We start from the raw sequence: 26,951 nt of genomic DNA, 5'->3' as shown, positions 1-26,951 counted from the left end.
GGGCAAGTACACATCCCTGACGAACTCCAGTAACAACTGGAAATAAGTCAGAGGCGGTACCACCACACTTCACAGCACTCTCAGTACCAGAGTAGAGTTCAGACATCAGATCGATCAGTTTCGGTGGCACCCCACGAAGACCAAGAATCCTCCAGAGGACATCCCGATTCACTGAATCGAACGCTTTACAGAGATCAACATAGGCTGCAAGCAGCCCCTGCCGAAACTCTCGTCTGCGTTCAGTGAGGACACGAAGAGCAAGGATACGGTCAATCGTTGACCTCTTTGGTGTAAAGCCTGACTGCTCTGGACGCTGGTGCTCAAGCAGATGGTGGCGAACCCTATCAAGAATTATCCGAGCAAAGACCTTGCCCGGCACTGAGAGCAGCGTCACCCCTCGGTAGTTGTTGCAGTCTTGGCGATCACCCTTCCTTTCCAGAGAGGGACAACAAGGCCCCTCTTCCAGTCAGTTGGGATGATGCCTGTGTTCCAGGCAGAGCACAAAACTGCATGCAACGACGCGAGTGCAGCATTTCCACCAGCCTTGAGAAGTTCAGCATGGATGCCACAGATCCCTGGAGCTTTTGCCCCGTTTCAACTGGTTCACCGCAGCCCGTGTTTCCACAAGCGATGGTGGACCACAGCTGATTCGAGGGTCAGCAACAGGGATTGTAACACCCTTGACGTCCAACTCGACAGCTGGGGGATCAGCCTGGTACAACCGCCAAAGTAACCGGCCCAGCGGGCCTTCACTTCAGACTCCTCTGTCAAGAGCCTACCACTCTCTGCTCGAACTGCAGTGCTCCGAGGGATGGGCTTGGATGAACGTAATGCGCGAATTCCCCTGTAGCGGGACGAGAATCACCTGTCCACAGGTGATGCTCTACCCTCACAGATTCCTCGCACATAGGCCTCCTTGTCCACCCTCAGTGCACGTACAGTTTTACGCCTCAGCTCCCTGAACAGCTCAGCTCTGCCATTCAGCCTGGCCCTGCGACTCTGGTCAATGGTATCCAGTGTCCCTTGAGAGCCAAAATTTTTCTTGCCCTGCGGTGAACTCCAAGGCATCCACCGGCAACATCAAGGACGGTGGTCTTGAAGGTGCTCCACAACTCTTCAGGACCCCCTAAAGCACCCAGACCCCCCAAGTGTCCACTCAGCCTGTTCGCAAACTCCTCAGCTACTCTCTCATCCCTGAGCTTGGCAACATCCAGCCTAGGCTGGGATGGTACCATTCTCCAGGATTTAAGGTGCAGCTTTAGAGTTGCTACAACAAGCCTGTGGTCAGTATTGAGGAACTGAGCACTCCGGTAGACCCTGCAGTTCTGGATCATCCTCCAACGACCGTCAATGAGGACATGGTCAATCTCCTTGCCACACCGCCAGCGTTGGAATACCAAGTCCAGCGATGAGCTTGCGGGCGCTGAAACCATGAACCAGCCACCCTAAGTCCATGACTTCTGCAAAGTCAAGGAACTTAGTGCTATTCTGGTTCATAGTTCCTGACCCATGGGGACCAACACACACCTCATAACCATCCCTATCAGTTCCAGTCGATGCATTGAAATCCCCCAAGACTAGAAGTGTATCCTCGTCTGGGGCACTGATCAACCACAGACTCGAGTGTGGCGAGGAATGCATCCTTCACGGTAAGATCACTCGCCTCAGTCGGAGCATAAATAGAGACCAGGGAAATGACACCTAAGGAGTGACGAATCCTTAATCTCATAATACGCTCGTTGACCGGTGTTACCTCAATTATCATTGGGGTCAGCTTATTGGCCACAGCTACAGCAACTCCTTGGGTATGGTAACCATCAGAGCGACCAGACCAATAGTAGGTGTAACCACCCACCATTATCTCGCCGCAATCCGGTCTCCGAACCTCAGAGAGAGCTGCAATCCCGATGTCCAAACGCTTGAGCTCAGATGATAACAGAGACAGGTGATCATCCTCTCTTAGGGATAGGACATTCCAGGCACCCACCCGAAGGGACCGCCTCAGGTTAACCCAAGGAGACCGCCGTCTGGTGGACGACACCTCAGCACCACTCCGACACACTCCCGCAATCTGACCCAGAGATGTTACCCCGTGGTTTCCTCCTATCAAAGATTGGGGTCCCAAGGCTTTGCCCCAATCCCATCATCCGGTGAGCTGCCCTGCGAAGGGAAGCTGCACAGGAGGTAAGTACCCCACGGAGTGGGTTTTCAGATTTTTTTGCGTTTTTGCGTTTTGCGGAATGAAGCGTTTTACGGTGGCTGGAGTGCAAATCCTGCCACCAACCTCCTAATAAGAAGTAACCCAACTGCAGGAGGACGTCCGCAGACACAGTTGGGCACTGGATATGGATGGCCGTTGGCTCACAAGGAGCTCCTCCGCCCTTTGACAGGTTTTGTTTTTAATCCTGCTGGGTGTCCATATCCAAACACCCTCCTCACCAGAAAACCTGGTGGGGGAGACGGTTTAGTCGCCGACAACCCGACCATGGAACAGGTTAGTACAGGTTTACATGGTACCTGTAGCAGGTCACAGATCGAACCTGACCTGACATGTCCTCGTCCCTGACCTTGAACCCGGACAGAAGTTATATCGTTGTGCAATACTCATCGACTTCTACCCACGTACTAAGTTTCATCAAGATCGGAAAGAAAAATTGTTGACATACGGACGGACGGACATTTGGTCCGGCTTTATTAGGTCATCTCGGTAGAGATGACCTAAAAAGGATTTATATTTCAGGTCAATGAATTGAACGAGCCAATTATTTTTGAGATGAAATTTGTTTTATGGATTTTGCAAGTGTCGTGCTCTGCACGACGACGTCCTGTTGTCTGTGTGCAGGATATGTCTTAAAGTTGTGGACGGATTCGGACGAAATCTGGTGGACAGGTTGGGTGTGTGACAAGGACAAAATGATTCGATTTTGGTGGACATCTGAATCCAGATACGATAATCATTTAATTTTTAAATTGATTGTTCACCATTGAGAAGTCGGGCCAAAAACGATATATTGTTGTGGTGCCGGGTTCGGTGGCGAGGACGACCGCCAGACGGAGCAGTTGGGCCATCTCTCACTGAACACCGGAATTGAAGGTCGTCACTCTGGACAATCCGAAGTCGACGGGTCGCTTAATGGACCGTGGATGCCAATATTTCGACCGTGCGGTTAGGGTCTTTTTATGTGATTCCAATTTACCTAAGTACCCACGCGGTCTAGCTACCGGGGAAGCCACACCCTCGGCCCGCTTTGTCCGAACTGAGTCGCTGTTATCGACTCGGATCCGGCGTAACCGAGCGGGAATTACCAAAGCCGCGCCGGTCCAAATGACAATTTACGGCACAATCGGCCTTCCTAATTCTCAAGCCCGAACCATACTGGGCCAATGAAAGAAAGCACGGACAACGAACTGGAACATTTAACAATTATTTATTTACAATGTAAGGAGGGAAACACAGAGCAGACTTAACCACGAATAAGAATGCAGACAAATGTACAATGGAGTCACTTAAATAGTTCTACTTACAGACTGGCCACAGACAGACACACACACCCAAAAAAAAATGGACCTCGTGGGTCTTTATTCGGCCCTTCAGCTCGGGATGGAAGGCGAGCTGAGGGTCAGAGTCTGGCGGGGGTACCTGGCGGCCTCGTGCGGTTTTGTATGCGAGTCGGAGTCCGTGGACGGGAACGGGGATCCCCAGCTCGAGCACTCCAACACAACCCACCACGGTGGGACTCGAACCCACGACCCAGAATTCAACGAGTGATCCTGGCTGCCACGAATGATGATCGACGACCCGAGCACCACCACGACCACCGACCACCAAGGCACCCCCGAGAAAAGAAGACGACCCGCGATACTAACAACGGATACAGCTCGTGATCCTTATTCTTCCCCCCCCCCCCCCAGGTAGGTGAACCGGTGAAGGGATCCGCTGTGAGGGAACTGGCATCGGGTTCGGTCGGGGGGGGGGGGCGTCGAGCGATCGGTGTCCTCTCTTCATTGGACGAGGCGAACATTCCATCTGGCTGGGGCGGAGTCGGCCCTGAGGTGATCTCATCCCCGATTGGACGAGGGGAACATTCCATCTGGCTGGGGCGGAGTCGGCCCTGAGGTGATCTCATCCCCGATTGGACGAGGGGAACATTCCATCTGGCTGGGGCGGAGTCGGCCCTGAGGCGAGGGGGCTCCACCCATGTCCGGAGCCTTGAACACGTGGGTTATGGCGCCGTGGTGTGAAGTGAAATCCGTTCGGGTGAAGCGCTTGTTCGCCCGCACAGTGGGAGGAGGGTTTTGTTGTCGAAAACTAACTACAAAGAAACTCGCATCGCACACACGAAATTCCCATTAGGCACAAAGGAGGAATTCTAACTATACACACATATACTTAACGAGATAACTACACTTTGGGTGAACTGTTTGTGTGAATGCGAATGGTTTCCAGATTCGTAACAACACATCATGATGTTTGAAATATGTTCTTGTGGATCAGGCATTGTGTGGCCGAGGTACGAGGAAAGAGGAAAGAGGAAAGAGGAACGAGGAACGAGGAACGAGGAACGAGGAACGAGGAACGAGGAACGAGGTACAAGCACCGCGCGCACTTCTACTCTCCATGTATTTGATATAAATGTCGGAACAAACCGCGTTAAGTCATCACCATTGACCCAGCAGTTTCTCCTGTGAGTTAATATAACATAATATATACTATTTATAAAGACCCGGCGCTTTGCTTCACCTTCTCATCCTCTTATTGAACGAAAGGAGATTTCACAGCACGAATGTTTATTAAACGGTGTAACGGGCGGTGGCGATGATTTATAGGCGGCGGTGGAAACAAAGGGCCCGAAGTACTGTTGTCCCCGGAGGACGTGCAGTGAGGGTCAAGTTGTACTTCAATCGATGTTGGGAAGACGGCGAAATGTACAGTAATACCGACTGTCCCCGACACCGATGTGATTTCATGTAGCTTGTTATTGGGAGGTGTAAACGGTTGCATCAAGTTTATTGGGCGGTGTATGTGTTTTGGTCGAGTTGTAATCGATAAAGTGTTATGATCGGTTAATACGTGATTTCAGTGCTGGTCCTGAAAAGGTGGAATCGAGTCGAGGAGGGGAGGGAGACCGTTCCTTGTGATTGTCACGGATATGAGCGTGAGATGTGTGGGTGTCGCACGAACAGGTGGACCCGCGGTCCCTGCGGACAAGAGTCGAGATTTTCCGATTGAACCGGGCGGGGATGTCCGTGGTGACCCTCCAGGTGGGTCAGTGCGGGAGTCAGGTGGGCTCGGAGCTGTTGACCCAGTTGTGGAAGGACGCTTGCGGTTCCGTGCTTGGCCTTGGGTCAAAAGACCGGGAGTACAGGGAGACCAGTCTGGAGAGGTTCTTCAGTGTTTCCTCACGAGGTGATAACCGGCAAGGAAAAGGGTCTTTGACTTTGTTTGGAAGGTCTTGGTGTAAAACTGGACCACGGATGGTGTGACGTGTCCTTGTTTGACCCTAACTGGTACCGGTGGTTATTATTTTTAAACCATCGATAACTTGGTTTACCGCGGGTGTTGTTCGATCAAATTGATGTAATCCATGATTGACCACACTTGTTCGACGGTGGGCGGCGGGAAATGAAGTTTGCACGTGACGTCACGGTCCACGCGGTGCGGTCTTTGTTGCAGGTGAAAGTGTCGCTCGCGCCGTCCTCGTGGACATGGAGCCCAAGGCGGTGAGGGCGAGTGTGGCGAGTGCACGGCGGGCTGGATGGTCGTACCACTCGCACTCAGTGTTTCACCAACAACGTGGCTCGGGGAACAACTGGGCATACGGGTTTGGTCGTTAATGTGGGGGGTGGGGGAAGGGATAGGGATGTGGGGGGTTGACCATCACTCGAGGCGGGGAGGGGGTTGGACCGTCACTCGGGGGATGAGAGGGAGGGGTTTTCCGCTCACTCGGGGTGAGGGGGTTTACCATCACGTGAGGTGTGGGGTGGGCGATTTGCTGTCACTCAGGGTGGTGTGGGATGGGGGTGTTGACCACTCGAGGTGGTGTGGGATGGGGGTTGCCCGTCACTCGGGGTGGTGGGGTATGGGGGGTTGCCCATCACTCGAGGTGGTGGGGTATGGGGGGTTGACCGTCATTCTGGGCAGGGGATGGGGGGTTGGCCTTCACTCGGGGTGGCGGTGGGGGGGTTTGTCTGTAAACCCGGGAGGGGGGGTTGGCCGTCAATCAGGGTTGTGGGGGTGGGGGAGGGGTTGCCTGTCGTTCTGGGGGTGGTGGGCAGAGGGGAAGAGGGGTATTACGTTCATTGGGGGCCTAGTCAGCCATTTCAGGATGACAAATCATCAGTAAGTGTAAAACGTGATTTGTAGAAATGGCAATTGTATTTTCCTCCCTCTTCAGTGGCGGCTTCTCACTCACAGGTACGGCGTGGCGGGTACACGATGGGGCAAGGACGTGATGGCGATAGTTCGGATGCAGGTCGAACAATGCGACCGGCTCGCCGGGTTTCTTCCCATACTCAGCCTCGCGGGTGGGACGGGCTCTGGTCTTGGGTCACGGCTCACGCAGCTCCTTCGTGACGAGTACCCAAAGGCGTTTATTGTGAATCATGTGACTTGGCCATTTAATTCAGGGGAGGTATAATAAGGAACTGAGTTGTTCCTCTCACCTTCTCTTGTGTATATTTTCGGAATGCTGACTTTTGCTAAGATTGTGTTTTGAACATTAATTTAAATAAAATAATAGCAAATATAAGGAATTTTTTTTTCCCCCCAAATTATCAAAAATTTGTCTTGATCACCACCGGCTCTCTTCCCTGTCCTTCCCGCTCCAGGTTATCGTGCAGAGCTACAACGCCATGCTTTCCCTCGCAGCTTTGCACGATGCAGCAGATGCCGTGTTGTTCCATGAGAACGACGGCTTGCACGACGCGTGCCGGCAGCACCTGGGCCTGGCTCGCCCGGCCCTGCGAGACCTAAATCGCCTTATAGCCCAACACCTCGCAACCGTGATGCAGCCTGCCCGCCCGCCCACACTCCCGTTTTACTCGTGCGATCCTCTTGGTGAGAGGGTTGTGCAGGTCATGTGTAAAGCATTGGTGTCTTTAATCGCATAAAATACCGCTCTCGTTATACTGTTATGCATTTGTGATGCATCATTGGATGTGGCATGTACCATGCACCATGTACCATGTACCATGTTTGTTGTTGTCCTGGCTGAGCTGCTAACAGTGGTGAAAAGGAAAGTTGGTTGGCTGGGGAGGGGAGGGAGGTGAAAGTATATCAGTTATGGGACCACTGTCTACCTTCATGGTCATTGCCAGAATTGCAATCAGCTTTTCACCCGTCACACACCCACCACCCTATGGTAACACAAACAACCAGAACGGCACTCGGGAGAGCACACGTCTCTGCCAGTCTCAACAGTTTACGTTTTGTATCGCGTTGCAATGCTGGGCCTGCAGCCAGACCCGACCCAAAGCCTAAGCGGCTTGTTCTTGTCACCCACTCAACTAAACCCCCAAGTTTTGTCAGAATCTATCCATACCTCTGAAATATTATGCTGTGTATCATTTTTGGCCCCTTCTCTCCATTGTAAAGAATCATGAAAATTCCAGATCTGGATCTTCATCAATATCTAATCAATTTGTCACACACCCAACCTTTCCACCATGTCTAGTCCAAATCTGTCCACAAGTTATTGAGATTTCCTGCTCACAGACAAACAAACCAGTGAAAACATAACCTTCGGTGGCAGAGGTAACAAAGGCAGGTGGGCAAAATAATTTATAAATCGGTACGCAGACCGGTCAAACGGCACTTCCTCAGCCCATGGTCAGCCCTCCACAAAACTGAGCCTCGAGTGGAGAATTGGTAAATGCATGAGTGTGTTGAAGTGATTTGCACTTTATATTGTTTGGTGATTTGCACCTCAAACTGAACATTCGTCATCTCTGGGTGGAGGTCCATAAAGGGTCATGGTGGTTTTGTAGGTGACCTGGCCGGCAGCCTCGTGCCGAGCCCGGAGTTCCGCTTGGTGAGTGTGCAAGCCGTGCCGGAACTCGCCGAAGACATCAGGGACTTCACCTGCTATCTGTGGACCAGCTTGCTGCGTGACCTCACCACCGGTACGTGGCAAGACCCGTGATGTTTTAACCGCTCCATGCGTCGTCCGTGCTGACTCCCCGTTACACATGCACCCATCCCGTTTAATTGGCCTCGCTCTTCTACTGATAAAGTAAAAGTCTACAACGCAAGTAATAATAATGAACCTTTTAGACCGCCGATGGGGATGAAAGTTCAGATGGTAAATGGAATACAGAGTGAGGAAGTGAGTGCTTGAGTGGTTCATAATGTGTAACAGACCCAAAGTTTGAGTTCTTGAGTGAAACTTTTTAATTTATTTTAAATGTGACTGAAAACATCTCTGGCATTCACTCTTGTGTTTTACTACAATGATGATGTAATCACACACAGGTTCTAGAAGGTGCAATTCCATGAAAAGTCCCTCTCACCCCTCTTGCGTCTCTCGTCTCCTCATTCTGCGTGGCAAGGATACGGACTCCGCAGAATACGGTAAGGATCTCTCAGCACCGTTTACATGTTCTGTGTTTTGCTTTCTTACCTCGCCGCTGCCATTTGAATAACAGACCATCCCATAGCTCTCCGTCAGGATATTTGTTTCCCCGTGGAAACAAAACCCCTTTTGTTTTACTTTTCTCGTTTATCAAACGCTCCAATTCTGTCCTTCCGACTTGCAGCCAAGTTGGCCGCCCCTTCCTCCTTTCCTGCGTGGGTGCCTCCAGAGCGAGGCCTTACTGTGTGGACGTGTTCTCGTCCTCTCGGAGGCCACGAGAAATCCGTGGCTTTGCTCACGAACGAGCTCCCCGCGTCGCTCGACGATTCCCTTCGTCGTGCATGGGACATGTTCGGCACAAGGTGAGACTTAATTCGGGGATCGTTACCGAACCGGCCGTGACAGGCGCTCCATCGGGACCTCGTCCCTTGAGCTAACGTGATTGTCCCTTTGTCTGTGCAGGGCGTACATCCATCAGTACATTGAACATGGAGTCACGGAAGATGACTTCTTATCCAGCTTCTCAGTTCTTGAGCAAGTCCTGTCCAGTTACCGGCACCTGTAAGCATTTCCTGTCTCTCTGCTCTTCTCAAGTGAAATGTATTTGAAGTTTTCTATGCAATAAAACCCAGCATTGGCTCGTTTCGTTTCAAACTCGTACTTGCAATCATTTCTATTGGACCGTTTGTGCGAAGATCCTCACATGGAATATTTAAGCACATTTTTGAAGTTGTCAATTTTTTGTTGTCTTCTTCTTTAGAGCAACATCTTTGATATGCGATTGGATATCTTAAACTCCCCACGCTGGTGTTTTGAATGAAGCGAACAACATTCACCTGAAAATACTTTCTTGTTGAACTAAAATTTATTTCCATGTGAACATCGTGTTTGGTAACCCTAACTCACCCACATTCCAGCCCAACCGATTCCATGGCTGGGATTCCAACCAATATGGGTGCTTAAAAATTAATTTATCAGAGATCATCCTTCCTTCTTCGGGAAACGTCGTGCACGAAGCACCACCTTATTGAGCACGTACGGTGTTGAAAGGGAGATGCTGCACAGGAATGAAAAACATGGTTGTCTGTACATCATTTTCTCTCCTTTTCACCGTCTCTCCTCCATCTTCCTCAAGCTATACGTGAGACGAGCTGGTTTCGAGGTTCAAATCCCTCTTGTTGGAGCCTTTTGTTAAAGTACTGGGGAATCTTGTGCTGTCATTTTCCTGGAATGTGATGTTTGTACAAAATTCTCCACGAGTCTTGATGTGAGAAAAACCTGTTTCGAACCAAACAAGCCCCACATGGCAGCGCAGCCCTCTCACGTAGATCAACGTCCATGGGGGTGCCAGTGGGATAGTTTCCCTAAAGAGCAAGCCAAGTTTTGGTGATCATACCGTAGATTATGTTTAAAGGGAATAAACAGCACAGGTAAACTCATGAGAAAAGAGCCATTTATCCTGAGGCCTGTGCTGTCTCACCACACCAGAGTTTGAGTTTGCCAAATTTCCAGCAACCCACAGAATAATGACAATCAGAATGAGCACGAGTACTTTGACGGAAAAGTTCCAACACCACTCCACTGGCGAAACGTCCATGCAGCTGCAGTGGGGCACTTGTTTGATGTCTCCTGTGACGGTCCAAGGACGGCCCGTTGCCGATGAAGCTAAATAGTCCTGAAGAAAACCGGTCTCAGTAAAGTTGAAGATGGGTCGAGGTACCGCCATCCCGTCCTCGCCGCCCACCTTCCCACACGATCAGCCGGCACAATGGGCAGCAACGCTCACGGTCCAGCCACAGACCGATGCACTCCTCACAGAATACGTGCTGCCATCAACACAATGCACCATGAGACAAAATCAGCTCGCAGCTTCCCTTTAGGGCTGTGCAGTGACTTGGACAGAGGATTACAAATGTGTGTGCACGGAACCACGGTGTAATGTGGGCATGTGGTGTGATTGTGCAGCCTTACTTGGCACAGAAGCAGAGCAGGGCGGCAAAAGTTTCCCTGGCAGATGGGGCACAGCTGACCAGCCTGAGCACATTGCTGTTTGCTGGCTGGTAGGCCCATGGGCTAAGGGTCAAAAGATAGCAAGACCATTTGGTAGTGAGTGAAAGCTACGGCATTGATGAAGATAGGTTTTCCACTTTTTAAAACCGTTTTGGAGGGGGGGTGGGGGGGGGTGGAGCATTTCATTTGTTATTTGAAGTTTACGACAGACAGTACTGATTTAGAGTCATGAGAGGTACCTGTTGCGTGAGTCATGTAATTACTATCCTGTTTTGATGACAAGAAAACGACTCACCTGGCAGTGCCACAATTTGAAACAGGCTCTTCCGAGGCAGGGCAGTCTGCTGTACACTGTCATACACTGCAACACACACGCATACTGTGTTACCATGACTTGTACACAAATAGGAAATGGGTAAATCAGTGCGACAAGAAGAAGTTCCACTTTTTGTGTCTTCAGACGCGTTGGGGTGCCAAGGCAGTTTTTCCTTGGCTCTGTGCGCACAATCTTGGACGGGTCACCACTCCGACGCAGGATGCTCGAATGGTGCATTCCTCCGTGTAAGCTGGTACTCATTTTGCTTTCCTCGGAAGGATGACAGGTTGAATCAACCCACCTGGTGTAATTTTAATGGAACAAAAAGGAGCTCAAACTCAGGAGCCGAAGATCTTAAGCCAGACACGAACCAGTGAACCAACATCAGGCTGATTGTGTTAGTATTATGAATATTAACAAATAACCAATTTGGGTTGTTTCGTGTTGAGTGTTATAATTTGGTGATTGATGGTTCAACTAGTATTCACTCATTAAGCCAAGGTAGGTCAGCTGTTGTATACTTGTCATGCACATGCTTTCCTGTTAGGGTGGATGGATGGACAATGAACATGAACCAATGTCGCTTTGATGGAGACAGGAAGCTGAGTGACTCCAAATGAAGTCCAAACAACATGAAAACTTATGATGAGAACGCTTTTGGTGTTAATGGTGTGTAATGGCCGGAAGTTAACAGAAGGTGCGAGTATCATTACCAGAGTTGCAAGGCCAGGCTTAATGACAGAGCTGAGCTGTTCAGAGAGTTGAGGCGTAAAACTGTACGTGCAGTGCACTGCACTGAGGGTGGACAAGGAGGCCTATGTGCGAGAAATCTGTGAGGGAGTAGAGCATCAGCTGTGGTGAAGTGATTCTCGTCCTGCTTACAGGAGAATTCCTGCATTGCGTTCCTCCAAGACCGTCCCTCGGTGTACTGCAGTTAGAACTGAGGGTGGTAGGCTCTTGACAGAGGAGTCCGAAGTGAAGGCCTGCTGGGCTGGTTACTTTGAGCGGCTGTACCAGGCTGATCCATCAGCTTTCGAGTTGGACGTCAGGGGTGTTACTATCCCTATTGCTGACCCTCCAACTGTGGTCCACCTTCGTTTGTGGATACGCAGACTGTGGTGAACCAGTTGAAATGGGGTAAAGCTCCTGGGATCTGGGGCATCCTTGCTGAACTTCTCAAGGCTGGTGGACATGCTGTACTCGTGTCGCTGCATGCAGTTCTGTGCTCTGTGTGGAACACAGGCATCATCCTAACTGACTGGAAGAACGGCCTTGTTGTACCTCTCTGGAAAGGGAAGGATGATCGCCAAGACTGCAACAACGACCAAGGGATGACGCTGCTCTCGGTGCCGGACGAGATCTTTGCCCGATTAATTATTGATAGGGTTCACCACCATCTGCTTGAGCACCAATGTCCAGAGCAGTCAGGCTTTACACCAAAGAGGTCAACGATTGACTTTATCCTTGCTCTTCGGGTCCTCACTGAATGCAGACGAGATTTTCGGCAGGGGCCGCTTGCAGCTTATGTTGATCTCCATAAATCCTTCGATTCAGTGAATCGGGATGCCCTCTGGAGGATTCTCGGTCTACATGGGGTGCTACCAAAACTTATCAATCTGATGTCTGAACTATACTCTGGTACTGAGAGTGGTGAGATGTGGTACCATCTCTGACTTATTTCCAGTTGTTACTGGAGTTCCTCAAGGGTGTGTGCTGCCCCCCACACTTTTCAGCACTTGTATGGACTGGATTCTGAGGAGGATGTCGGAGAGATCAAGTTGCGGTGCATCGTTTGGGATGTCAGGATGTCTGACCTTGATTTTGCAGTTGATGCAGTCATCTTTGCGGAGACTGGATATCCTGGGGGCCCTCGAGGTGCTGAATGAGGAGTCGGAGCCGCTGGGATTACGGGTTTCCCAGCTTAAAACTAAGATCCAGGCTTTCAATTACATCTTGGATGCTGCTATCTTGTCTGTACCCATTTGTGGTGAGGATGTTGAGGTCACTGAGAGATTCACTTACCTTGGCAGTGATATTCCTGTCTCTGCTGACTGAGCCAGAGGTCAATAGACATCTGGGTCGGGCCTGGGAAGTCATGGATTCACTGGATCGTGGGGTGTGGCGGTCGGTACCTGTGCGGGAGGACGAAAGTCCGAGTCTTCAGGTCTTTGGTGCTTCCAGTCTTGCTCTGCGGATGTTTGACTTGGACGCTGACCAGGGATCTGAGACGGAGACTTCATTCCATTGGTCCCAGGTCTCTTTTCAGAATCCTTGGCTATCATTGGTGAGACTGTGTCCAACGAGCAGTTACTGACACTCAAATGAGATTTGTTACCTGCATCGTCTGTGAGCGTCAGCTGCGGCTGTGTGGACATGTGGCTCATTTTCCTGACGCTGATCCTGCTCATCAGATAGTCTCAGCGAGGGAGTCTCTTGAGTGGTGGAAGCCAATGGGCTGACCACGTGCCTCGTGGTTGCAGCAGGTTGATCGGCATCTCAAGAAGATGGGGATGGCCAGACGGAGGCCTCTGAAGTGGACAGAACGGACGGACGCAGGAAAGTGGACGCAGTGACGCGTTGCTCCAGCGCGTGCTCCCATACCTGACCTGCCGAGTATCATGCACTGGTTCTCATATTGTTTTTTTTCACATGAACCTGTTTTAGTAGTTTGTGTAAAAATGATTCCATTTTATCCGTAATGTCGAGAGACCCTGGCCATGTTCACTATGTTGTTAAGATCGTGTCATTGTGGAAGAAAAATAATTATTCCGTCTTGTGAAACATAATATGCTGCATCAACCATTTTCTGTCGTGCAAGGTGATGATGCCCATTTCCACTTGTATGTTTTCAAAGGTTTCAACTCCATTGCAAAGCATTGTAATTAACGAGTCGTTTTGTCACCATATTCGGAGTTGTTCATCAAGAAGGATCCTGGGAAAAAGATCTGACCCAGAATTGAGGCGTATTAGTGTTTTTCTAGTAAAAGAAACATGTTTATCATGTCATTAAAGAGAGGAAGCAGCCCACATATTTGCCTTAACAAGATTGCAACATGTACTGCCCTTAGGATGAGGGAGCCCTTTGTCCTGTGAATCGAACTGCTTGAATCGGATATCGAACCACGAATGAGTGGGAGAATTGACGCTCGCACACAAACCATATATAGTGTTCTGCCAATTGAGAGATTGAGGAACATCGAGTGATATGTTTTTCTGCTAAGATTTCACAAAGCCTTGGTCTCTGCTTTGTCAGAATAAGATGACTACCACTCCCTGTTATCTTATCTCCTGCTGTTTCCTCAGGTGGGAAAACACCCATAACAACACTTTATATAAATGAGTGTTCTGTCCAAGAGAGACAGAGAGATTTTGGACTTTGCTGCTTAAAATCTGTCTTTGTGCATGCAACAATGAGTATTTCAACTCAGAGTATTGGTCATTGCTTGGTCTGGGCGAGTTTTCTCAACAACAGTCAGCCGGCACCAAGTGCACCTGCCTCACACATCACAGAAGTAGCATTAGTAAGGGTTCCTATGGAAGTCACATGGTTGTAATCAATCGTAAGTGTAGTTATGGCAATTCCAAATCCCCTCAATGCAAAGTGGATGATATATTGGTTTGCACAAATATACTGCCCTCTACCACCCACCCCCACCCCCCAATATAAAGCAAGCCTCAATTCCTCGGTTGCCACAACGGCACCATCCGGCCATGAATCCCACCTCCTGTCGGGGCAGTTTCTGAGATTCACACACCTTAAGCAGCAGGTAAAGGATGGAGAGTGCAAATCCCAGAAGGAAGCCATCCAGACTACTGTGTACAAGGAACGTGACCCAGAGACGCACAGGAGCCAAGACTCGGTACAACAAGCTTCCCTCCTCCACCACCTCGTAACAGCTTCCCTGCACACGGCATAAACTCGGTGAGTAACAGAAATACAATATGGGGTGGTGTTCGGTCAATATGAAAAATTGTACAGTACAAGTATTTGTGCCATTATTGAAGGATATTTCAAGGAGCTGTTGAACTGGGGAGGAAGCAATGGTGAGTTGGAGTTTCTGTATTATGTGGAGTTAGTGGAGATCATGGAGGAGGAGGAGGTGAAGACAGCATTAGAAGATGAATACAGGAAGAGAGACAGGCATTGATGAGGTGTATGCAGAGGTGCTCGTTGCAGCAGAAGGTGTGAGGGTCAATTGGAAGAAGAGGCTGCTGAATGTATGTCAAAGAGGGTTTGATTCCGTATTGGAGGACAGGGCTAATTATGCTGATTTTGAAGAGGAAGAGTGATGTTCAAGAGCTGGGGAAGTGCAGTGGCATTGCACTACGAAATCAAATGAAGGTATTGCACAGGATTCTCGATGGGGGATAAGGAAGAATGCGATGGAGATCGATGAAGAGCAACAGGGGTTTAGAAAAGGTCATGGGATGAGGTTGGAGGTGCAAGGTGAAATGGCATTGGGATTTGTGGACCTGGAGGAGGCCGAGAGCGAGACACACACACACACACACACACACACACACACACACACACACACACACACACACACACACACACACACACACACACACACACACACACACACACACACACACACACACACACACACACACACACACACACACACACGTGCCATAAGCAAAAGTTAGGTTGGTGGAAGGGAGGGAATGAAGGGAAGGGTTTGGTTGCTCCCAGGATGTTGGAGGAGTTCAAGCATGAACATCGGTTTGAGACAGGAAAGCTCTCTCTCTTAGCCCACTCATGTTTATCATGGTGATGGAGCTGGTAAGGAGGAGAGTAAAAATGAAGGCTATTCTTGGGAGGATTTAATGGAGGAGAGTGGGCGAGAGATGCAGGAGGTACTGGGGGAGTGGAAGGAGGCATTTGGGAAGCATGGGCTGAAGATGAGTAGGGAGAAGACTGAGGTGATGTGAGTCGGGCAACATAGAAAATAAAAGAACATCAGGTTCGAGGGAAAGGAGATCAGTCAGACAGGAATATAGGTTTGAGTATTTGGGGGGGGGCACAGTGACCGAGGATGCTACATCAGAAGCAGAGGAGGATTCAGGTGGGTGTGAATGCATGGGGTCGTGTGGAGGGAGTAATGGCAAACAGAAAAATATCAAAGGACTTGAAGCGGAAGGTTTGGGGTCTTGTGTAATGCTGGTCTACTGTTACAGTCTGGAGATGGTGGCACCGACAGAGCCAACAACAGAGGTTGCATGTCTGCGAGACCAACTCGGTCAGGAGGATTGCAGGAGTGAAGAGGGTGGATAGAAGGAGGATGAATGAAGTGAGAGAGAGAGAGAGAGTGAAAGAGAGAGAGAAAGAGAAGAGAAAGAGAAGAGAAAGAAAGAGAAAAGAGAGAAAGAGAAGAGAAAGAAAGAGAAGAGAAAGAGAAGAGAAAGAAAGAGAAGAGAAAGAGAGAGAAAGAGAGAGAGAGAGAGGATTGGTGTGTAGATGAGCTTGATGGGGAAATCCATAATAAGCCGGCTGAAGTGGGCTGGCCACTTGGTGTGGATGGATGAAGAGAGAATGGCAAAGAAAGTGGGCAGGTTGAGGGAGCAAGGTAGGAGTGAAAGAGGTAGATTGTGATTGATAAGGGAGGATTGTATGAGGAGTGTTATCAATAACATTGGGTGGTTGGAGAGTGGAGAGAGTTTGCTGGGGGCGGGGTGGAAGAGTATCGTGGTCAAGGCAGAGCAGAAGATTGATACCATTGGACCTCACCACTTATAAAGGGAAAATAAGAAAAGATAAGTTTACCCGATGACGGAATGGCAGCAGAGCCTGAGGCAGTGCAAGAAGCAAGGTCTTCAGGAAAACTGTGCCAAACTTGATGATAAAGTCAGTAATTCCCACAACCCAGAGCAGGTCCCACAGGTGCAGCGGTTCCAGGCTCGGAGGGAGAAACAGGAGGCTGGAGGGTGCAGGGTATGAGGAAAGGGAACAATGATACCGAGTGCACAGGAAGACGAGTGTTAATCGATCGAGAAAATTATGTAACTGACCTGAGGTGAAGGTTTTGTGAGTGGAAGCAGTAGTAGAGAAATAAAACATTTCCCATGAGGTAAAGGGCCATTAGTAAGGCACGGATGGACGAACGCTTCTCCTGTTTGAGCACACAGAGCCCTCAATCACGTGGTGCACTCATCATGTGGTACACTCGTCATGTGCTGCACTCATTTCTGTGTGTCGGTGGTAAATGATTTAACAATAATTAAAAACGGCGATTTGATTGTCATATATCCCGTGACCCGCCATGTCATCCGAGGGGAGTTTTGCTGTGGGACTTGCGTTTAAAAGCGGCCTACATATGCTCTGAACTCTGAAAAAGTACTCAGAATGCTATCGAGACGGATTGTTGCAAGTTTTAAATAACGTTGAATACAAAGAAATGAATATAAATATTCACAAGTTGAAAGCATGGAGTCGTACAAATAAAAAGGAAACTGATAATTACCAGGGTGCGAGTGAATTCGGACTGGCCACCAAGGACTGGGCCATCTGTTACAGTACTCAGACGTTGTGCAGTGTTTCACGTGGGTGCGCATGTGCGGAGCTGTGGTGAGGCGGCAAAGACTGTGCTTGTTAGTTAATGACTGAACCTTCTGCGAATAAATCCTGATGGATCAATCGTTCTTTGAGTTCTTCACATTGCTTGAAACATGGTGTGAGCAGCACGTGCAGGCACCACTATTGCTTGAAGATGTCATGCAACGTCATGGAGATGTCTTTGAAGGCACAGGACTGCTTGAAGGTGACCATCACAGAGAGACACCCGCCACATGGAGTTGCTGTTGCACTCGGAGCAAAACTGAGAGAGGAATTTAACAGACTGCAGCATCTCAACATTCTAACCCCAGTCACAACACCGATTCCGTGGGTCAACAGCATGGTGACAGTTGTAAGGCCAATGACGGGTAAATTGAGGATGTGCATGGACCAGAAGGACCTGAACACAGCCATGAGACGTGTAATGCCTTCAGAAAGTGTTCACACCCCTCGCCTCTTTGTCACATGTTGTTGTGTTACAGCCCAAATTTAAAATGGAGTACATTTAAATTTTTGTTTCCGATCTACACAAAATACCCCATAATGACAAATTGAAAACATGGTTTTAGAAATTTTTACAAATCAATTAAAAATGAAAAGCTGAAATGTCGAGTCAAGTATTCAACCCCTTTGCTACAACACTTCAAATTGAGCTCAAGTGCATCCAATTTCCTTTGATCATCCTTTATCTCGACAAATTGATCGGAGTCAACCTGTGGCCAATTCAATTGATTGGACATGATTTAGAAAAAAATAAAAAAAAAACACCTTTCTATATAAGGTCCCAGAGCTGACAGTGCATGTCAGAACAGAAACTCCACCATGAAGTCCAAGGAACTGTCTGTAGAACTCTTGAGCTAGAACTGTGAGGAGGCATAGATCTGGGGAGGGGTATAAAGCAATTTCTAGAGTGTTGAAAGTTCCCAAGAGGACAATGAACTCCATCATGAGGAAACGGAAAGAATATGGAACTTCACAGGCTCTTCCTCGAGCTGGCCGTCCGACCAAACTGGGCAAGAAGAACCTTGGTCAGGGAGGTGGCCAAGAACCCAATGACCACTCTGACAGAACGACAGAGTTCCTTGGCTGAGATGGGAGAACCTGCCTGAAGGACAACAGTCTCTGCAGCACTTCACAAATCTCGGCTTTATGGACAAGTGGCCAAACAGAAACTACTCCTGAGAAAAAAAGCACATGACAGCACAACTAGAGTTTGCTGAAAAGCACGTAAAAGACTGAGAGCATGAGGTAAAATATTCTGTTGTCTGATGAGAGGAAAATTGAACTCTTTGGCCTGAATGCAAAGCACTACATCTGGTGGAAACCGGAGCACAGCTCATCACCCATCTAACACCATCCATACCATGAAACATGGTGGTGGCAGCACTTTGCTATGGGAATGCTTTTCAGCGGCAGGCACTGGGAGACTTGAAACGATAGAGGGAACAATGAATGGAGCCAAATCCTTGAGGAGAACCTGCTTCAGAGTGCAAAAGACCTCAGACTGTGATGAAGATTTTCATTCCAACAGGACAAAGACCCCAAGCATACAGCCAAGGCAACAATGGAATGGCTTCAGAACAAGAACGTGAAAGTCCTTGAGTGGCCCAGCCAAAGCCCAGACCTGAATCCCATTGAGAATCTGTGGAAAGACTTGAAGATTGCTGTTCACTGACACTTCCATCCAACTTGACAGAGTTAAAGCAAATCTACAAGGAAGAATGGGAGAAAATCCCCAAATCCAGATGTGCAAAGCTGATACAGACATACCCAAGAAGCTTCAAAGCTACAATCACTGCCAAAGGTGCTTCAATAAAGTATTGACTCAGGTGGCTGAATTGTTATTGACGCAAGAAATTTCATCTTTTTAGAAAAAAATTCTAAAAACGTGTTTTAACTTTGTCATTATGGGGTATTTTATGTAGATCGGTGACAAAAAAATTAAACCAAGTCCATCTTAAATTGAGGCTGAAACAAGAAAATGAGACAAAAGTCAAAGGGTGTGAATACTTTCTGAAGGCACTGCAGTCACTACCCCATACCAACGATTCAAGAGATCCTCGCAGATCTGACCAGTACCAAAGTTTTCAGCACATTTGATGCCAATAATAATTTTTTTCTGGCATGTCAAACTCGACCACACAATGTTACTGAACAACGTTCAACTCACACTTTGAACGTTACCGTTGGCCGTGGATGCCATTCAGCATCAAGTCCGCACTGGAGCAATTTCAACGTCGGGTCAATCAGGCTTTGTCAGGCCTGCCTGGATGCAAGAAACTACATGTTGATATCTTCTTGTATGGTGAGGCGCAAACAGATGTGACTTGGCATTGGTCTGACAGCCATGACGAGGCATTCGGTCATAGCAAGAAGATCATCACCGCACACACTATCCTGAAGTATTATGATGTCAAACAAGAGTTAACACGACAAACAGTTACCTCTGAGAAGGGATTGGGTGCAGCATTGTTGCAACGTCGTCAACTGGTTGGGTATGCCAGCGGGGCCCTGACAGATCCAGAAACCAGGTATGCCCAGATTGAAAAGGAACTCCTGAGGGTGATGTATGGACTGGAAAAATTCCACCAATACACGCACTGTATGGCCTCAGAGTGACAGTCCATACCGATCACAATCCGCTTGAAATAATCGCCAAGGATCTGCGCCAAGCTCCGAAACACCTCCAAAGAATGCTGTTGCGACTTCAGCTCTGATATGAACATCGTCTACAAGTCGAGTAAGGAGTTATACCTTGCTCACTGTTACAGCCAGCACTACCAGAATGTGTGCCGAGAGAAGTGCAGTCCGCCAGAGACAAGCACTCTACTATGACGGTCAGCACACTACTTGTGTCAATTGGCATAAGATGTAGTGTGGATGCAGTCAGCAGCCCATGGAAATGAGTGGGTCCTGGCCAAAGTGACCCATTAAGTTGCCAATAGTTCCGATGAAGTTGTCACCCTTGCAGGTAGGACACACCGCCAAAATTGTCGTCATCTTTGGTTAACAAAAGATATTCAGGGATAACGATATCGGCGATTCAGATCAGGTAAGCAATGTCCCATGTGTCAGTCTAACAAGTGAGTCAATCACCCACCAACTGCTCGGTAAGGATGATGTGGGGACACCGAGTGTTGATCATCCTTTGGAGGAGGAGGGTGTGTCATCACCGAGTCATGGCCATTGACCCGTCGAGGGTGATGTTACAGCCATGTTGATGGCTGGGGCAGAAAATGGCCCGGTTATGTGTACCCTATCTGGTAGGATGGTCCGACGTCCTGCAACACTGGCGGACTACGTGTGACTTTGACTAACACCACTGAAAGTTTGAACAGTTGACCTTGAATGCCCGAGGGTATTGTGTTTGGTTCTTGTTCCTAATGCAGTGAGGTAGATTCACTCAGTGGTAAACAGTTGAATTGTGTAGCGTTGACCAATTACCCTCACCAGAGGAGAGAGTATTGCATTTGGGTCTGTTTGCCTCTGCACAGAACGTGAGTTCGATTTTTCTCTGCAACCGCTTGTCGGATTGAGGTGAAATTTTCACCACAGGAGCAACTACTCAAATGTTGTTGTTGTTCATCTTTCGGCTGCTCCCGTTAGGGGTCGCCACAGCGGATCATCCGTTATGATCCGCATACTGATTTGGCACAGGTTTTACGCCGGATGCCCTTCCTGACGCAACCCTGGTCGCCTCTTACGACACAGGGATCAGGATTTGGGTTTCGCCATGATTCCGGGCTGCTCTACACCCTGCCCAGTGCAGAGCCCCCATCCTCAAGCGATCCTCCAACCCAAGCCTCAGAGTAGCCGGATTACAGGCGCACGCCACTACGCCTGGTAGGAGCAACTACTCAAATGCAATGTTTAAATGATAAATATGATGTCATGGGTCACGTGGTGTGGCAGCCATGTTGGAAAAAAGGAAAAACTTTGGACCTCTGTATCTCCAAAACCACATCAAGGAAAAAAAATTGAAACTTGGTACATGGCAAGTACTCTGCATGGGGAATAAGTGTGATTTTTTTGTGTGATGTCATAGGTGTCTTCGTTACGACATAATTGTATACGTAGAATGCCAAATCCACTCGGTATGAAATTTTTTGAGGATCTTCTTGGGCGAAGATGCCTGGTGTTGGCTTTATGGTTAGGGTGGTGGGCTTGGGATCCTAGGATCCTGAGTTTAAATCCCCCTCAGCTGTTGAATTAATACCAGGTGGGGTTGACTCTGCCTGTCATCCTTCCGAGGTCAGCAAAATGAGTGCCAGCTTGCTGGTATCCTGTGTTGGAGTGGCGACCTGTCCAGGATTGTTCCCAATAGCCAAGGAGACTGCTTAAGCAGCACCAATATATGTTCTACCAAGTTTGATTTAAATCCCTGAACCCCGATTCAAAATATTAAATAATTCTGGCTGCCAAACCATGCGTTCAATCAGGTTAATATTTAAAACACATATTCCCCATCAATGCTACGTCATAATTGTGAAGTTTCATGTCGATTGATGAGGAGGTTCAAGGGAAATAAAAAATTTTTTAAAAGATTTTCGTTCAATCAAATAGAGCCACCAGACCATGTGACATTAATTATTCGTGAACACCCTGGTATCTCCAAGGCTTGGGGGAACGTGTGGATCAAGTTTACCCTCAATTTGTCAAGCCGTTCTGGAGAAGAAGCTTTTTAAAGTTTTATTAAAAAAAAAAATCATATCTGCCAAATCATGACCGATGACATCGTGGGTGGAGATATGTTTGTTCCTCATACATATCAAGTTTCACCTCGATCTGTTCTGCATTTCAGAGAAGACTTTTGAAGGTTTTTTTTTTTTTTAAACTGTAAAACAAAAACATGGCTGCCGAACCACGTGACCCATGACATCAATTCCACCCATTCATCCTTGCGACACACCCAACTTTTTGAGATATCCTGCAAACAAACAGAGGGAGTGAAAACATAACCTCCTTCCACCTTAGGTGGCAGAGGTAATTTGCATGGACGGACAGATGGACGGATGACCCGAAAACATCACGCCTCTGGCGACGTTGTCAGTGCAGGCATAAACAAAAATTTCTGTGTCTGTGGAACTTCAAGGTATTTGATAACAAAGTCAAAGTACCTGAAGCAGCTGCTGTGCAACCGTCTTGCCGAAAAGAGTTCTGTTATACAGCCGTTGTCAGCACAGACAGACAAGATGTGTTGGGCAATCACACAGTTACTCCTATGACACTCACTGCCAAACCAGGAGGTGGCGAGCACACCAAATGGCAGAGGGTGCAGTGTTGTGAACCTTGGGTGTACGCGTCCTGAAACTGCAGCGGCGTACGTGTCCTGAATCTGCGGCGGCGTACGTGTCCTGAATCTGCGGTGGTGTACGTGTCCTGAATCTGTGGCGGCGTACGTGTCCTGGATCTCTATCATGATGAAAAACCCCATGACTCGGACAGTACACAGGGGTGAGTGGAGTGATGCCATTATTGTACTCACTCCTCGGGCCACTTGGCTCTTCACCAGATGGTTTCCATAGGAGAAGGTGACAAACAATCCGATCAATATGGCGAGACCTAAATTGGCAAGAGAAGGAATCAGACAAGTCCTGAGTGAATTCAGATGAAGGAAAATGCTGAGAAAAGTGAAAATGAATAAATAAAGGAGATTTTGATTCAACATGAACAGGAGGCAATGGTGGAGGGTTAAAGGGTTTTAAGCAACAGGGTGAGGATGCGTCATGATAACCAGCGTTGTCATAGTGAGTGGTGGTCAAGCATGAGCAGAATGTAGATCGTAGTTTAAGAGAGTGAGGGGTGGGGTAGGGTCGGACATGGCCAGACAAGTAGGATACAACCACGGTAACGCAGTCATGGCCCCAAAGATCAGTCATGGTTATGGGGAGGGGGAAGGTCACGCACCTAGTGAGGGGAGGAGGGGGAAGGTTACGTACCTGGCGAGGGGTGGAGGGGGAAGGTCATGCACTTGGCGAGGGGAGGAGGGGAAGACACGCACCTGGTGAGGGGAGGAGGGGAAAAAAGTCATGCACCCGATGAGGGGAGGAGGGGGAAGGTCACGCACCCGGCGAAGGGAGGGGGAAGGTCACGCACCTGGCGAGGGGAGGGGGGTCATGCACCTGGTGAGGGGAGGGGGGAAGTCACGCACCTGTTGAGGGGAGGGGGGGTAGGTCATGCACCTGGCGAGGGGAGGAGGGGAAGGTCACGCACCCGGCGAGGGGAGGAGGGGGGAGGTCACGCACCCGGCGAGGGGAGGTGGGGAAAGGTCACGCACCCGGTGAGGGGAGGTGGGGAAAGGTCACGCACCCGGTGAGGGGAGGAGGGGGAAGGTCACGCACCCGGCGAAGGGAGGGGGGAAAGTTAAGCACCTGGTGAGGGGAGGGTGGAAGGTCATGCACCTGGCGAGGGGAGGGGGGAAGGTCACGCACCTGCCGAGGGGAGGGGGAAGGTCATGCACCTGGTGAGGGGAGGGTGGGGGAAGGTCATGCACCTGGTGAGAGGAGGGTGCAAGGTCATAAACCTGGTGAGGGCAGGGTGGAAGGTCATGCACCTGGTGAGGGGAGGGTGGAAGGTCATGCACCTGGCGAGGGGACGGGGGAAGGTCACCCACCTGGCGAGGGGAGGGGGGGAAGTCACGCACCTGGCGAGGGGAGGGGGGAAGGTCACGCACCCGGCGAGGGGAGGAGGGGAAGGTCACGCACCCGGCGAGGGGAGGAGGGGGAAGGTCACGCACCCGGCGAGGGGAGGAGGAGGAAGGTCACGCACCCGGCGAGGGGAGGAGGGGGAAGGTCACGCACCCGGCGAGGGGAGGAGGGGGAAGGTCACGCACCCGGTGAGGGGAGGAGGGGGGGTTTCACGGCCACGACGATGGGGTCACACTGCGACGAAGGTCATGATGGTGGGCCGCAAAGAGGTAATCATGATCGTGAAGAAGTGTTGATGGTCGTGGTGGCGGTGACGATGATGGTGAATAGATACCCGTGCGGTGCTGGAATCCCAGTTTGAGTAGGAGTAGTATGAGGAATGGAAGTGCCCGGTGTAACCAGACCAAGAGAGGCCGCACTTCGGCTAAGGCTGCGCCAGGACCAGCAGCCTCCCCGCGGTTCTCTCCACCATCGAACGAACCCTGACTCGACCCAGACATCTCCAAGGAGACGTCCCCGTTGGTTTCTCTTCCTCTCTGAGCCTGCACTGGCTTCGCCATCGGACCAAGCAAACTCTCGCTCGAAATAGAAAACCTTTGGGAACCAAAGGTTCATAAACTCGTGATGGGTTAGAAGATCTGCGATTTGGAGGACACTTCGGTGTGAACTGATCGATGGTAACTCGGTCACCCTGAGATATCCATGTTCACCGCGTTCTCACAACTTCCTCATTCAGGTTGTTCCTCTGTCCATCGTTCTTTTTACATTAAATGGTCTTTTCAGATTCAAACGGTAAAACCTCAGGAACAGCGCACTTCCGGACACACTGACACTTACTATACCGACATGGCCGCCGTACATTGTACAAATGTGAAACAACGGAGACGCGTCCATCAAAACTGCGATGATGTTTGTGTATGTTCAGCTGATTTAGGGAAACAACAGGAAACCTCAGCCAAATAAACGATTACAACACCCGATGTTTGAAGTTCACACCGAACCGCATAATTGCATACAAACACATCTGAACACTCAATCATCTGATTTAACGTGAAATAATGTCAGAGTGTGTGTGTGTGTGTATATGTATATATATATATATATATATATATATATATATATATATATATATATATATATATATATATATATATATATATATGTGCGTGTGTGTATATGTGTGTGTGTGTGTGTGTGTGTGTATATATATATATATGTGTGTGTGTGTGTGTGTATATATATATATGTGTGTGTGTGTGTGTGTGTGTATATATATATATATATATATATATATATATATATATATATATATATATATATATGTGTGTGTGTGTGTGTGTGTGTGTGTGTGTGTGTGTGTGTGTGTGTGTGTGTGTGTGTGTGTGTGTGTGTGTGTGTGTGTGTGTGTGTGTGTGTATATGTGTTGTTGATTGGTATCAACATATGCGGGTTTCAGAATGTGGAATGGAGCCCTCCCAGGGTGGGCTCAAAGTATCCCCCTTCATCTCAGTAAGAGGGTCACGATTCCTGGACCAAGATGTGAAGTTTTCTGTTCTCTAAGTTTTGTGCCGAGGGCTCTCGTCATGATCGTCCCTGAGCCCCGGACAGCTTCCAACTGTAGTTGGCTTGTAGTGATATTTCCAGGGATGGTTTTTAGCTCACCTGTGATGTAGTTCTGGGGAGTTTACGGGATGGCACGTCGTCCACCCGTCCGTCCACAAATACTTGCAACTTCTCAGGAACAACACATACGACTTCAATGGAATTTTTTTTTTTTTTTTTTGTATACCTTGGTCGAGGCTCGTATGAGAGCGAACACACAACTCACAGCAATGAGGCATGAGACAAGAGGGGCGGGAGTGGAAGGGACAAAACATTGGGGAACAGACACAGGTGAAATGTGGAAGGGAGAGGGATGGGGATGGGACGGGGAACATGGCGAGGGGAAGATGGACATTAAAGGGACTTTCAGGAAGGAAAGCAGGAGAATTGAAGGAAGTGGGCTTGGGTGGATTATCGGGGTAGAAAAGATCGAGGATTTGGATGGGGGAAGATAAGAGGTGGTGGTGAACAGCTGTTTTGAAAGCCTGGAGGGAAGAATGGGAAAGAATAGAGTGAGGAAGTTTATTCCAAAGGCGGGAAAAAAGAGGAATGAAAGAGTGAAGATGAGCAGTGATTCGTGATTTTGGTAGTTTTACCAGAAGGGGGTTGTTGGCGGACCTTGAGCGCCCTGTGGAAATGTGGTGGGGACAAATCGCAGAGAGAGCAGGGGGGCAAGGCTGGAGAGGAGTCGGTAGAAGACAGAAAGACCACCGACCAACCTGCGGTGATTGAGTGAGAGGCCCAAAGACTCAGCTTCATTGCGGGAGATGCCAATGATCTTAAAAGCCCTGGTTTCGACAGCGTGAAGTCGAGAAAGGTGGGAGGCAGGAGCACCAGCCCAGAGGGGAGAGCAGTACTCCATCAGGCTACGGACAAAAGCTTTGTAAGTAGTCAGGAGCTCAAGAGGGCCGAGGAAGGACTTTGCACGACGGAGGATTCCCAGTCGGCGACTGGCTTTTGAGGCAAGGTTGGAAATGTGACTTTCCCAGGAAAGGTCATGGCAGATAGTGAGAACCAGAAGCTTGAAAGAAAAGACTTCTTCCAGAGGATTGTTGAGAAAGTGGATGGGGGGGTTTTGTAAACGGTCCTTTCGAAGAGACATAGTGAGAGTGTGAGATTTGTCTGGATTGAAAGACATGTTCCACGTGTTGGACCAGTTTGTGATTTTATCCAGATCTGCAGTGAGCGAAGAAGCTGCTGCTTGCCGGTCTGAGGGATGACAGATGGTACGGCAGAGGGTGGAGTCATCG

At 49.1% G+C, this 26,951-nt stretch overlaps 2 protein-coding genes across 3 annotated transcripts; one reads left to right on the top strand and one right to left on the bottom strand.

The window, feature by feature from the left end:
- The first annotated feature begins 5,192 nt into the window (after positions 1-5,192).
- TUBD1 (tubulin delta 1) lies at positions 5,193-9,224 on the top strand. 2 transcript variants are annotated; one of them, XM_085876790.1, is made up of 8 exons: positions 5,193-5,407; positions 5,675-5,822; positions 6,416-6,632; positions 6,829-7,057; positions 7,987-8,121; positions 8,471-8,569; positions 8,755-8,932; positions 9,033-9,224. In XM_085876790.1, exons 1-8 carry the CDS (start codon positions 5,242-5,244, stop codon positions 9,133-9,135), a joined length of 1,275 nt encoding a protein of 424 aa, XP_085732916.1. In that variant the 5' UTR covers positions 5,193-5,241; the 3' UTR covers positions 9,136-9,224. The 2 variants fall into 2 exon arrangements, with proteins under 2 accessions (XP_085732916.1, XP_085732917.1); XM_085876791.1 differs by lacking the exon at positions 6,416-6,632 and having other exon boundaries at positions 5,242-5,407; positions 5,675-5,721.
- Positions 9,225-10,006: 782 nt separating this feature from the next.
- LOC147027422 (RING finger and transmembrane domain-containing protein 2-like) lies at positions 10,007-24,917 on the bottom strand. Its single transcript, XM_085876792.1, has 8 exons — positions 24,434-24,917; positions 22,938-23,014; positions 16,909-17,009; positions 16,664-16,817; positions 14,652-14,798; positions 10,876-10,941; positions 10,542-10,643; positions 10,007-10,396 (listed from the first exon to the last, which is right to left on the bottom strand). Exons 1-8 carry the CDS (start codon positions 24,657-24,659, stop codon positions 10,262-10,264), a joined length of 1,008 nt encoding a protein of 335 aa, XP_085732918.1. The 5' UTR covers positions 24,660-24,917; the 3' UTR covers positions 10,007-10,261.
- Between the last annotated feature and the right edge of the window lie 2,034 nt (positions 24,918-26,951).

Source organism: Eptatretus burgeri, chromosome 4 (assembly GCF_056783735.1).
Source record: "Eptatretus burgeri isolate ZD-2024b chromosome 4, Ebu_testis_v1, whole genome shotgun sequence".
NCBI lineage: Eukaryota > Metazoa > Chordata > Myxini > Myxiniformes > Myxinidae > Eptatretus > Eptatretus burgeri.
This window is presented reverse-complemented; position numbering and strand designations above follow the sequence as displayed.